Genomic DNA, 14,534 nt, shown 5'->3' with positions numbered 1-14,534 from the left:
ATTAGAGGCTTTTTGTTTACCTCTCTTCCCATATGCCGGGTCTGATTTTCTGTTTGGTTGACTAGACGTAACACGGAACACGCATCCTTCCAGCCTTTATCTCGAGACGTGTACCTGTTGTATTCTGTCACTCAGTGTCAGGTTGTGACTACCATGGGATAAGGGGCCTATGAAAGACCGATAAGAAGCGACAGGGATGAGATGACTGACTATGTTGTTGCCGTGAAGCAGTCAGGGAAATAGACATCAGAGGCCTAGGGATGGCTGTCGGTCTGTTGGCCATCCTAAGAGCTGCTGTTGGGTGTTTCGATATAGGCCTATGGCAAATGTAGTTTTTTTTTTTTTTTCAAATTTTGATAGCATTTCATTTTTTCCCCAGCTCACTATGATGAACATGCCTACCACTCTGATCACAAGGACAAAGTTTAATGCTTGTAAAAAAATATAAAAAACTGACCTCTGAGAACGTCTTACAATCCCAGTCTTTCAAATTACCTTCTGAAAGCTTTTGAATCTCTGTTTTCTCTTATCACAGTTATTTCCCCAATGTGCCACTCTCCTCCACCTCTTTGTTGGCTCCTGTGGAGCATCTCAGTATGCAAGGCTGTTAGAGCTGTTTGTAACACAGCCGAAAAAGTATCCCAACCACTGTGGACTAAGGTGATAGGTTCTCTGAATTTGCAAGACCCTTTCATGCTGTGATATGCTTATTTTGCTTTGCTGTTGTAAATCATCCAGGTTAGATCCGAAGTTCCTGATACCTTGCTTTTATATACACACTGTGCATTGGTTAGCAGGAGTTGAGTTCTGTGTAAATCTTGTATTGTATCATATAATGCATCTACATTTTTCCTCAATGCTTACATTTACAAGGCATAAGCTTAGCTTCTTATAAAGGTCAAATAGGAGGCGCTTATTTGTAACCTGTGCGGTGTGAAATTAAATGTTTCCATCATTGATGCTGACCCTGGATCAATTGGGGTTACGTGCCTTGAAAATCGTCAGATTTTTCACCTAGTCGACTCTGGGATTCAAACTAGCAACCTTTCGGTTACTGGAATAACGCTCTTACCGCTAGGCTATCTGCTGCCCCACACTGTGTGCTTAGGGTCGTTGTCCTTTTGGAAGGTGAACCTTTGCTCCAGCCTGAGGTCCAGAGCGCTCTGGAGCAGGTTTTCATCAAGGATTTATCTTACTTTGCTCTGTTCATCTTTCCTTTGACCCTGACTAGGTAGGGAGCTACAAAGGACGGAGCAGGACCTTGGTCAGCTCAAGTCCCTGCCTGCTGAAAAACATCCCCACAGCATGATGCTGGCACCATCATGTTTCACCGTAGGGATGGCCAGATTTCCTCCAGACATGACGCTTTGCATGCAGGCCAAATAGTTACATTTTGTTTTCATCAGACCAGAGAATCTTGCTTCTCATGGTCTGAGAGTTCTTTAGGTGCCTTTTGGCAAACTCCAAGCGGGCTTTCAAACATTTTTACTGAGCGGTGGCTTCCGTCTAACCACTCTACCATAAAGGCCTGATTGGTGAAGTGATAGTTGTCCTTTTGGAAGGTTCTCCCATCTCCACAGAGGAACTCTAGAGCTCTGTCAGAGTGACCATCGGATTCTTGGTCACCTCCCTAAACAAGGCCCATGTCTCGGAGCTCGATGGACAATTCCTTTGACCTCATGTCTTTGTTTTTGCTCTGACATGCACTGTCATCTGTGGGACCTTATATAGACAGGTGTGTGCCTTTCCAAATCATGTCCAATCAATTGAATTTACCACAGCTGTTCTCCAATCACTTTGTAGAAACATCTCAAGGATGATCATTGGAAACAGGATGCACCTGAGCTCAATTTCGAGTCTCATAGCAAAGGGTCTGAATACTTATGTAAATTAGAATGATTATTAAAAATTGTACACAAAAAAACAATCAAATGTATTTATGAAGTCTCAATTTCTAAAACCTATTTATGCTTTGTCTTTGTGGGGTATTGTGTGTAGATTGAGGGGGAAAATATTTAATCAGTATTAGAATAAGGCTGTAACAAATTGTGGGGAAGTGATCTGAATACTTTCCGTATGTGTTGTATACATGCGTACAGAGCACACGTTTATCTCAAGTAAACTTGTACAGGGTTACAATCAAAAGAGAACTATCCCACTCGCCCAGAAGCTTGGCTGTTGCGTAAAACCTGCAAATTCAGACAAATCTAAAAGGGTTTGCACTCAAAAATATGTTGCATAAAGCTTATTTTATGTTTTTCATTATTTTCACTGCAACAGGGATAGCATACACAGACGTTTCGGCTTTACAACCTTTAGTGTGTCGATACAATTTTATTTGAATTCAAAATAGCATTTGTACAGAACAACAGATGAGCAGCAGGTCCTTCTAATCACGGTTGCCATTCATCTGCCAAACAGGGATGTGGCTTTTCTGGTCTACCTGTATAGAAATTAGTCACAAAGAAATAGAGTTATAGGGTATGGGAGTGGTCACGAAGGGTAACTCAGAAATCATTACCGCCCCCAGTGTTTGCTCACCTAATTACACCATATCAATTCATGAGCCAGCCCACCACAAAGTACAGTTGCAAAGAAAAAGCCATATATCAGACTGGCCTATAAAAAGGAAAAGATTAAGATGGGCAAAAGAAACAACACTGGACAGAGGAACTCTGCCTAGAAGGCCAGCATCCAGGGTTTGCCTCTTCACTGTTGACGTTGAGACTGTTTTTTTGCGGGTACTATTTAATGAAGCTGCCAGTTGAGGACTTGAGGCGTCTGTTTCTCAAACTAGATGCACTAATGTACTTGTCCTCTTGCTCAGTTGTGCATCAGGGCCTCCCACTCCTCTTTCTATTCTGGTTAGAGCCAGTTTGCTCGGTTCTGTGAAGGGAATAGTACACAGCTTTGTATGAGATCTTCAGTTTATTGCCAATTTCTCACATGGAATAGCCTTCATTTCTCAGAACAAGAATAGACTGATGAATTTCAGAGGAAAGTTATTTGTTTCTAGCCATTTTGAGCCTGTAATCGAACCCACAAAGGCTGATGCTCCAGATACTCAACTTGTCTAAAAAAGGCCTGGTTTATTGCTTCTATAAACAGAACAATTTTTCAGCTGTGCTAAGATAATTGCAAAAGGGTTTTCTAATGATCAATTAGCCTTCTAAAATGATAAACTTGGATTAGCTAACACCACGTGCCATTGGAACACAGGAGTGATGGTTGCTGATAATAGGCCTCTGTACGTCTATGTAGATATTCCATTAGAAATCAGCCGATTCTAGCTACAATAGTCATTTACAACATTAACAATGTCTACACTGTATTTCTGGTTAATGTTATGTTATTTTAATGGACCAAAAAAAATGATTTTCTTTCAAGAACAGGGACATTTCTCAGTGACCCCAAACATTTGCACGGTAATGTATGTTTGATAGATTTCTTGAACATTTATCGGTGAATAAAGGTGAATTCTGGAAGGAAGAATTTAAATAGTCTGTGTCAATGTTTTTATTGACAATACACTTGATGCCATTACGGCTATCATTGAAAGTAAGTAAGTAGTTTACAGAGAACTTGATTCTGTTTTTGTTAAGAAACTGGTTTCTGTTTAAACTTGTGTTTTGAGCTTTATCAAGCCAGGCATCAGGGTATCTTCTCAAGCGAAAATGCTCAAGGAGAGGGTGAATACTATCTGTAGGTTTTCTGTAAACTGAAGTACTTGTTACAAAAGGGACAATCTATATCTAAGAAATCTATAGTTAATGCTATTTTCCGTAGTGAAGGAAATTGTTTGATTGTAGTTAAGAAGTTCATTTAATTTCGGAACCCGTTCAGATCATAAAGCAATCTTCTGTATATCGGGTCCAATATTTAACATGATCTTTGTAAGGATTATTTTCATGAATAAAATCCCATTCAAATTTTCCCAAGAATAGATTTGCGTAGTTGGGAGCTAATGGAGTTCCCATTGCTGTTCCAAAAGTCTCTAGGTAGTGGTATTTATCAAATAGAAAATGATTTTTAGTAAGCATTAGTTGTGCAAGCTCAATTATGTAATTTGTAGGCACATTGCTTAAGCGGTTGGAGAGGAAGAATTGGAGGGCCTCATCATTTGCAATATTGGTGTTATGGAAAACCGGGGGCCTCCCTAGGAGGACTTGGCTGGCAACGTGGCCCCTTTTTGACTGGAGAAGCCCAGAAGGCCTGTAGGGACTTGGTGATGTCGACAACTATGCTGCTCTGAAAACTGACATCTTGGCCCATTTATAGGCACAAACTACCAACCCGGGCACAACTGTTCCACTCCTGGGCCTATGATGGCAACGCCCCAGTAAGACCTCATACCCGAGCTGGTTAGATTAACTACAAGTTGGCTTACCACGGGGGACGGGCCATCAGCTATAGATTGACTGGTAATAGACAAATGTATCCTCCCCACCGACGCAAAGCTCCATGCTGCCCAGAGCAACCCCTGTCAGTTGATGCCCTGCTCGCTCTTAATAGAAAATCACCAGGTTACTGTGGAGGTGTTTGCGAAGGCCAGAGCCCAGTAGGCCTGAAGTCAAGGCCCGAACCAACGCGTGGTAGAAAGGGAGACACCTATATGAACCCCACTTCAAGACTGCCTCCTATTACTGAACCCAGATCACCCCCGCGGCGGCGGCTGCTAGTTAGCGGGAGCCAGAGAAGGTGTTACAACTGTGGCCAGAAGGGACACCTGGCCTGGAGCTGCCCAGGAAACGAGTCCTTGCCGACGGCCAGTCACTATCTGCTGGGCCCATGAAGCAACTGCAGCCCAAAAGATCCAAAAGATGCGGGTCTCCCGCTGTCTTATTTTAGTGTGAGTTTCACCTCTGACTCCCCTGGGCTGCCACAGTATATAGTTATGAGACATCAAGAGCAACTGTTTGACTAATGGATAAATGTGTTAGTCCACATAACGAGACAATTTCTGTTTGGGAGCCAGTACCTGAAACGATAGGTCTTAATGGAGGGTCTGTGGTTGATTTGTGTCTAAACTGTAGGTTTTGGGACAAAGATATTTAAATTCCTGTTCTGTCATCCATTTATTTTGAAGTTCTTTAACGAGGACTTTATTTATTGAAAATCTATTTCTTGTAACATATATTTTTAATCATCTAACATACAATTTTTTCGATATACATGTTGGTATTAAAAATCACAATTCCACCTCCCTTATGTCATCAAGAGCTTTCCTGGAAGGTATTGTTTACGTTGTAAATGTGGACTTTCACTTTGTTTCTTTAGTTGGATGTCAATGACATTTTTTACCAGTCTGCAAAATGTACTAACTGATGGGTTATTTACAAAAGGACTAAAGGTACTGGGTAGTACCCACAGACTGTGCCAAATACCAATTTTCTGCCTGTTACTCAAACCTGTGCCCTGAAAGAGCCCAGATGAAAGCGTGAAATCCTGTGTATATTTATAGAGTAAAACATTGGTCGCCCCCCCCACCAACCAGAACATGCCACAAATCATTGATGTTCTCTTTTCTTGTGCCGTTCTGGTTGGCATGTGGGTCTGCATACGTAGGCTAAATGTGTGTGTATTCCTTCCTTCCCCTCTCTCTTAAGCAGTAGACTTAGTGAAGAGGACTACCCTCTGGCTCTGGGAGTGTCAGGATGGGACCTCACGTCGATTTTAAAGATTTAGTGTCCGCAAGCTGTTAGGTGTGGAAAAAGTCCAATTGATCTTTGTAGACGCAGCACGGGGGAACAGACAGCGGTGTGAGGGCTAATTTGATTCCACACTGTCACACCCAATCACACCCTGACACAGGGTAACGCACCTGGATGCTGCTGATGTGGGTCCCATGTCTGCCTAATCAATTGCCTGGCTCTCACAACCTAATCTGAGCCTACTGGAAGTCACAGCCTGAACGTACGTCAATGGACGGTAGTTATGAGCTTTCCGCTGCGAACTCGCTGCCCGTATCTGCATATCCTCCTCTCTCCTCCTTTCTCCCTGCTTTCTTTGTGCTTTTTATTGAGCTATCGGTTGTTGCTGATTGGATGTGTCAGTGACGTGTTGAAAAACCCCGTGGTCTTGTTTTAACCGCTGTCATGCATCTGAGGCAGATTGGACAGACTCTGAGGAACTATGGTTTTAATAGACGTGTGCAGCCAGCAGTGGCTGGATGCTGCGTGATGTGATGCGCTGTGTGGTGACAGGATTGGGGACATTGGGTTGTAGCAGATAGCAGATGTGTCCTGTCCCATGTCAGCTGCTCCGTCCCCTCCCGTCCCCCCAGCATCCTGACAGTATCTCCCATTAAATCCACAGACACACTAGGACAAAGGGACCTGGGCAAAGTCATGCAATCACCCAAGACACAGGCCGCTCGCCTGCCCACTGCAGATACACACACAGGGCTGTGGTCAACCATGTGCTCTCTCTCGCACACCCAAAAAATGTATATGTCATATATATGCACTCATATGCATGCACTAGCAAAATGAATTACTTTCTTTCACATACCAGTTTTCCCTTATTATGCTTGTCATAGTTGTTAATTATAATTGTTCTCTATTCCCCATTTTGATATTTTGCCATTCACTCAAATTCAGTTTGTCAGTTAACTGTGTCTCCCTGAATTCTGTGGCTGAAGCAAGTTCTCATGGCTCTCTGTTCGTCTTGTCAGTCTAGTCACTGTGAAATACGATACTGTCTGTGAATCATTCCACTGCACCTGGGCTGACTGCCCCCCCCCCCCCCCACACACACACACACCTCCCTCTCCACCCATCCCTCCCCTCCAGGATCCTGCAGCAACAGAATGAAGACCTGCGCCGTCGGCTCTCCCACACCACCCACAAGATGGAGGCCATGGAGACGGAGTTTGAGACCAGCCGCCACTACATGCGGGAGGAAATGGGTCGTACCCGTGACGACCTGGAGAAGATGAGAGACAAGTTCCGCAGGTGACGAGTTTGACCTCCCTCATTTTTCTGAGCCAATTGTCAGTGTCTCGCTATCTCGTAACACAGATAATATTCCCTTATACCGCACACTGCGCTCACTCACTTCCTCTCCCCAACACTTTTTTTCAGAAAGATTAAATGAATACCTTCCCCGGCAATCAATTTTTAATGAATTTGATCAAAGCTGTTGAATTAATTAGATCTTAGCTGTCTGATTATGCATCTAGTTGTTACTTTAATTCCCTCAACCTCCGGGCATGTTGGATTGCCTGTTTGAGAATGTTTTGTTAAGTTTCTGCCACATGGAACATTGCCAGGAAGTCCATGCTGTTTTATCTACACACATGTTGTCTGGATGTTGTTTGTTTCTCAATACACAAGGGAAACTGTTGAGCGTGAAAAACACAGCAGGGGTACAGTTCTTGACACAAACCGGTATGCTTGGCACCTACTACCATACCCTGTTCAAAGGCCCTTAAATCATTCGTCTTGCCCCGATTCATGTCTCAGTTGTCTCAAGGCTTTACAAATCCTTCTTTAACCTGTCTCCTCCCCTTCATCTACACTGATTGAAGTGGATTTAACAAGTGACATAAATAAGGGAGCATAGCTTTCACCTGGATTCACCTGGTCAGTCTGTCATGGAAAGAGTTCTTAATGTTTTGTACACTCAGTGCATATCTATATTTCATAATGTTGTTGTTCAATCGGAGGATATTGCCCCAGGGCTCTTGTGTGCCCCACCACATTTTCTCTGTCAGCCCTAGTTGGTGATAGCATCAGGGCTTCCTCTATAGTACATGGCCACCAGTCTTTCAGAACTTGATTAAAAGCAAATGCTTCTCCTACATATGATTATTCTGGTTTGCTGTGTTTACTTTCCCTGGCAACGCACCTGCAACCTCCCAGCTCTTGATTAAGAAATCCATCTTTACACATCTGCTTGTCAATCAAGTTAATTCTGAAGTAAAAGGCAAGCCAAGTCCCATCTGCGTACGACTTGTAGCTTGTTAAATAACGATTTACATTATTCACCGTTTACAGTTAACGTTTAAAAGCTTATTGACAGATCGAATAGATTTCTGAATTTAACACTTGAACCACTAAAGCAGTCATTTGGACTTTTCATGATTTAAAAAAATAAAATAGTGACTTGTGCCCCCTTCTGTCCTTGACTTTTTCTAAATAAGTCTAAAAACACACTGTCCTTGTTAGAATCTTAATATTACAAACAGAACAGGAGTTATAACCAGTATTAAGAGGGCTTTAAATAGGGCCTGCCCCACCTCCTCCTCCCGACAGTTGCTGTGTCCAGTTGATAATCACCCCAATAATTGTCTCGAAACTGAACCTAAATTATGCCTAAACTAATTTCACACATATAACAGATTAAATAAATGAAGTAAAGTATGATGGGAGAGAATGGGTGAGTTGAGCTAAGGGAAGCGAACAATGCAGAATTATGTAATCACCAATTGGGAATGAAGAAAAGGGCGGGCCATTCTATTATATTTGTCTATTCAGATTTCTAACTCAAAATGGTATGTACCTTTATATCAGTCCATCAAATCCAAACTGTCTTTATCATGATAGTTTACTCTGGCCTACGTGGAGTACGTAATTTACAATGACGAGAAGACCAAGACGAAAGCACATGCCGCGTTAGCGTTGCTCCAAAATCTGACTGAAAACTACTGACGGTGGGGAAGAAATGAATCGTGACGTCTGATTATTCATCTGATTCTGAGCCTCAGCCTGAACCTACACCTCCGAGGCCTAAGGGCAAAAAAATCAAGAACGTTGCGCCTCGAAGATGCGCCCCACCACCAAATGAAACTGGGAGATGGGAAAGAGGAAGAGACGACACCTTGGGATAGAACAAGTCAGTGACGACGCCATGGGCCGATTATCAGCACAGAATGTCACCACTGAAAGAGCAGGTAACATTAGCACTGCATTCACCAGTTTTCGTTGTTTGTGACATGAGCTGCCAATAATTGATTATTATTCATAATGTGCTTTTGTACTGATTTTCACTTTTATCAAGCACACTTGGCACTTATGTTTAGGCTATTGATGTTTTCATCGCTTGGCTGCGCGTCTTGCTGACCGTGCATGTTAGCAGTATTATTTTCGTTTTTTGTTTGTATAAAAAAGCGGTTACCGCATTCCAACACTCGTGTTCTGTTTCATAGTTGTAGCAATGGCACTCCACAAATAAAATAAGTTGAACTCTTGAATTTCAAAAAAAATATATATATATATAGTCTACAGTAACATAAATTAATAAAGCTATTGTTATTATTATTATTTTTTAAATGGATTCTGATCCAAAGTTAAAGGTTATAAAAAAATACAAAAATTAAGCACAACCAAATGATATTTTGGGATGTTTTCACTCACGAGACTCCCAGTTACACAATAAATGTTCCTTTTGTTCCACTAAGATTATATTTATACCCAAAATGCGTTATGTTCAGAAATCCACAGGAAAGAGCGGTCACGACAACTCAGACAAATTCCAAATAGTTTCCGTAATGTCCACAGAAACATGTCAAACGTTTTTTATAATCAATCCTTAGGTTGTTTTTAAAATACACGGCTCAAAAAAATAAAGGGAACACTTAACACAAATGTAATTCCAAGTGAATCACACTTCTGTGAAATCAAACTGTCCACTTAGGAAGCAACACTGATTGACAATAAATGTAACATGCTGTTGTGCAAATGGAATAGACCACAGGTGGAAATTATAGGCATTTAGCAAGACACCCCCAATAAAGGAGTGGTTCTGCAGGTGGTGACCAGACCACTTCTCACTTCCTATGCTTCCTGGTTGATGAAGAAGGTTTGCTGTGTCTGTCAGCGTAGTGTCCAGAGCATGGAGGCGCTACCAGGAGACAGGTCAGTACATCAGGAGACGTGGAGGAGGCCGTAGGAGGGCAACAACCCAGCAGCAGGACTGCTACCTCCTCCTTTGTTCAATGAGGAGCACTGCCATAGCCCTGCAAAATGGTGGTCCTTCTGTAGCTCAGTTGGTAGAGCATGGCGCTTGTAACGCCAGGGTAGTGGGTTCGATCCCCGGGACCACCCATACGTAGAATGTATGCACACATGACTGTAAGTCGCTTTGGATAAAAGCGTCTGCTAAATGGCATATATTATTATTATTATATTAAAATGACCTCCAGCAGGTCACAAATGTGCATGTGTCTGCTCAAACGGTCAGAAACAGACTCCATGATGGTGGTATGAGGGCCCGACGTCCACAGGTGGGGGTTTGCTTACAGCCCAACACCGTGCAGGACGTTTGGCATTTGCCAGAGAACACCAAGATTGGCAAATTCGCCACTGGCGCCCTGTGCTCTTCACAGATGTAAGCAGGTTCACACTGAGCATGTGACAGAGTCTGGAGACGCCGTGGAGAACGTTCTGCTGCCTGCAACATCCTCCAGCATGACCGGTTTGGCGGTGGGTCAGTCATGGTGTGGGGTGGCATTTCTTTGGGGGGCCGCATAGCCCTCCATGTGCTCGCCAGAGGTATCCTGACTGCCATTAGGTACCGAGATGAGATCCTCAGACCGCTTGTGAGACCATATGCTGGTGCTGTTGGCCCTGGGTTCCTCCTAATGCAAGACAATGCTGGACCTCATGTGGCTGGAGTGTCAGCAGTTCCTGCAAGAGGAAGGCGTTGATGGTATGGACTGGCCCGCCCGTTCCCCAGACCTGAATCCAATTGAGCACATCTGGGACATCATGTCTCGCTCCATCCACCAACGCCACGTTGCACCACAGACTGTCCAGGAGTTGGCGGATGCTTTAGTCCAGGTCTGGGAGGAGATCCCTCAGGAGACCATCCGCCACCTCATCAGGAGCATGCCCAGGCGTTGTAGGGAGGTCATACAGGCATGTGGAGGCCACACACACACTACTGAGCCTCATTTTGACTTGTTTTAAGGACATTAGATCAAAGTTGGATCAGCCTGTAGTGTGGTTTTCCACTTTCATTTTGAGTGTGACTCCAAATCCAGAATCTCCATGGGTTGATAAATTTGATTTCCATTGATAATTTTTGTGTGATTTTGTTGTCAGCACATTCAACTATGTAAAGAAAAAAGTATTTAATAACAATATTTAATTCATTCAGATCTAGGCTGTGTTATTTTAGTGTTTCCTTTATTTTTTTTTGAGCAGTGTATATAATCGATAATATATCAACCCGGAACTGTATTATTCAGTAGGAGAGGGAAAGGCAATGGCTGCCCAAACTCTGTTGCGTGAGCAAAACTCATGCGAACACCTGACGCAATGTTATCTTTCTGGCTCATTTTTCAAAATAAAAGCCTGAAATTATGTCTGAAGACTGTTGACACTTTGGGGAAGCGATAGGAAACGGAATCTGGTTGATATCCCTTTAAATGGAGCAATGGCAGGTTATGGAACATGGAGTTTTCAAAATAGAAGCCTCTTCCTGGTTTGATTTTCCTCAGGTTTTCGCCTGCAATATCAGTTTTGTTATACTCACAGACAATATTTTGACAGTTTTGGAAACTTTAGTGTTTTCTATCCAATAATAATAATTATAATATGCATATATTAGCAACTGAGACTGAGGAGCTGGCCGTTTACTCTGGGCACCTTTTCATCCAAGCTACTCAATACTGCTCTGCAGCTATTAGAAGTTAATGGCAGGGGAAAAAATAGCCAACAAAATGACAAGCGTGTACTGGTGGGGGGTATGCCTAATCCATATTTTAATGAGACAAGAAACAGTCTCGTGGGTCTTCTGAGTGGCGCAGCGGTCTAAGGCACTGCATAACAGTGCATAAGGCGTCACTACAGACCCAAGTTCGATCCCGGGCTGTATCACAACCGGCTGTGATCGGGAGTCCCATAGGGCGCCGCGCTACTTTGCCCAGTCCGGGTTAGGTTAGTGGAGTTTGGCTGGGGGGGCTTTACTTGGCTCATCGCGCTCTAGCTACTCCTTGTGGCGAGCCGGGCATCTGCGGGCTAACCTCGATTGTCAGTGTTTCCTCCAACACATTGGTGCGGCTGACTTCCGGGTTAAGCGGGCGGGTGTTAAGAAGTATGGTTTGGCTGGTCATGTTTTGGAGGGCGCATGATTCGACCTTAGCCTCCCGAGTCTTTTGGAGAGTTGCAGCGATGAGACCAGATCAAATTTGGGGAGAAAAATTGGATGTAATGCAAAAGAAAATAATGAGATTGTAAAGCTAATGTCATTATGAAGTGAAATGGTATTGATCAGTGAGGTTCCCACCACCACACTGAGAAGGGTTCTAGGCCGACCTTGTGTGCGCCTAAGTTGAAAAATGTAGGCGCACACAAAGAAATTTAGGAGCACAATGAAAAATAGTTGAGGTAATAAAGCTAGAATCTTTAATTTTTCAAGGCACACTGGTGCTCCTAAATGTAAATTCCAGGACACACAGCAAAATATTTAGGCGCTTTATGCGAGTAAAATTGTAGCGCTGTAGAGCCCTGCTTAGGAAACTAAAACCCTGTCAGAGGCAGGACACAGGTCTGCAGCTAATGCTGGTTAACAGAACTTGGAGGGAAAACCATTTCCCGATATGGTGTCGGGTGATAATGTTTGCCATTCTTTTTCATATGCACAAGATGTCTTTTTAAATCGTAAAATATGTTGCCTCCATTTGAAATCATTTCCAATACATTTCCCATATCTTTCTTTATATGTAAATGTGCCATTTCGTTTTTATTTTGCGGTCAACAAGTATATGGAAAAACAGCTTTTTCATTTACTGTTCATATGCACATAGAAATGGTTTTGCTCTGGGGTGCAGTAATGTAAAAAATGCACAAAATGTTTAAGTCAAGATTTCAGAAAAAAACACATGGCTGCTTATTTCAAAGTGTGTGTGTGTGTGTGTGTGTGTGTGTGTGTGTGTGTGTGTGTGTGTGTGTGTGTGTGTGTGTGTGTGTGTGTGTGTGTGTGTGTGTGTGTGTGTGTGTGTGTGTGTGTGTGTGTGTGTGTGTGTGTGTGTGTGTGTGTGTGTGTGTGTGTGTGTGTGTGTGTGTGTGTGTGTGTGTGTGTGTGATTCAAAAGCAATCATCCCAGTTTATCTCCAATCAAGAGGCGTCTCTTCCTGTTTTTTGGTCAGAGCAGCCAGTCACTTTCAATTATCCCTGCAGTGTTTCCATCATAAATCGGAGCATGAGGCTACATGCCTATGCGGGATGCGCTGGTCCATCTGTGTGTCCATACTAGGTGATGACACATTTCAATGCAGCCTCAGCAAAGGTAATGGTTAAATTGGATTACCGTTGTTTAATGAGTATGCTCCACTCCTATGTCCTATCTGATTATCACTGAGCAGCACCATTACACGGATGCTTTTAGAGATCACTCTGCATGGAAAAAAGGCTCTGGGAATGAGAATCCAATTGTTGTATTTACGACTACAATTTTACCCAACCCAGGAGCAGCCTTCACATGTGAATTACTCTCTGAGGACTTGATTTAATTTGTTTACGGCAGCCAGACTATTCAATTCGACTTCTTGGTGGATCTATCAAGTGACTTTAATTGCTCTGCCTATTTTCTGAATATCATCAGCTCGAAATGAAATGAATCACTATCCTCTGAACACTGAAATACAGCGGGAGTTTACCACTGTGGTCTCGGTGGGAATCAGTGAGCTTTGCTCAAATGTGTTTATGAATTTTTGATTGGGACAAAGAGAGCGAAAATCATCGGTGGTGATTTGCAGTGAACACTTTTTAATTAGTGAGGAATGAGAAGGATGTGCCAGAGGGTAATAAGAAATGCTGGTGTTATTGAGGGGGAAATATGTCAGTCAAAGCCAGGTGTTTTTGAAGTATGAATCCAATTGATACGCAACGGTAGCGCTCATACATACTGGACACTACAATAGCTTTAGTGTCATTGCATTGGGCTTGTAATCAGGGCAAGGTTACACCAGTGTGTGTGTCCTTATGTAATATTGTTCGATCGATGAATCAATCACTTGGCCAGTTGGCCCGGGAGAGGCAGTTGTTGTAACAAGTCCACATCTGCATGGTCAAATGAGCACACAGTATGGCTCAGGGCAGAGAGAGGAGATGAGACTAACAGGCTAGAGAGGTGCCCTGGTGCACGGTGCAGACCTCACTACCGGGGAAAGGATCACAAGCTGCTAGACTGTGGCCTTGTAATCTGTTCTCAATGGGAAGGGTGACGGGCAGAGTGCTTTGTGAGCATCATCGGTGTGCTTTTTTTATTTTTACACTTCTATTGGATTTCAGATGTTGGATTTTCAGTCATAGTCCTGAATCATATGCTCCGGGGGTTCTGTGAGATGGGGTTTGAACCATACAAAGGTTAACAAAGGCAAAATGACTAATATAACAATGGACAAATTACCGTATTGACAGATTCGCAGGTTGGTATTTATTGTCGTGAAACTTGCCCTGGAGGCAGCTCTGCAGTAGGGTCACTCGCTGGCACAGCCACAAAGTCATAGAATCTGATTTGAAACCTAAACTTAACCACACTGCTAACCATAATACCTAACCCTTAGCCAATTTTGACTTTGCAGTTGG

The 14,534-nt window shown here is 43.1% G+C and overlaps 1 protein-coding gene across 2 annotated transcripts in view; it reads left to right on the top strand.

The window, feature by feature from the left end:
• LOC124038182 (tight junction-associated protein 1-like) overlaps positions 1–14,534 on the top strand; it is a 124,521-nt gene that overhangs the window by 84,465 nt on the left and 25,522 nt on the right. For both annotated transcript variants that reach the window (XM_046353721.1, XM_046353720.1), the window contains exon 6: positions 6,792–6,953. In XM_046353721.1, the coding sequence (XP_046209677.1) occupies positions 6,792–6,953 (162 nt within the window). The remainder of the gene's footprint in view (positions 1–6,791; positions 6,954–14,534) is intronic.

This window comes from Oncorhynchus gorbuscha, linkage group LG06 (genome assembly GCF_021184085.1).
Source record: "Oncorhynchus gorbuscha isolate QuinsamMale2020 ecotype Even-year linkage group LG06, OgorEven_v1.0, whole genome shotgun sequence".
Lineage (NCBI taxonomy): Eukaryota > Metazoa > Chordata > Actinopteri > Salmoniformes > Salmonidae > Oncorhynchus > Oncorhynchus gorbuscha.
The sequence above is the reverse complement of the archived record's forward strand: the minus strand, read 5'-3'. Positions and strand labels throughout refer to the sequence as shown.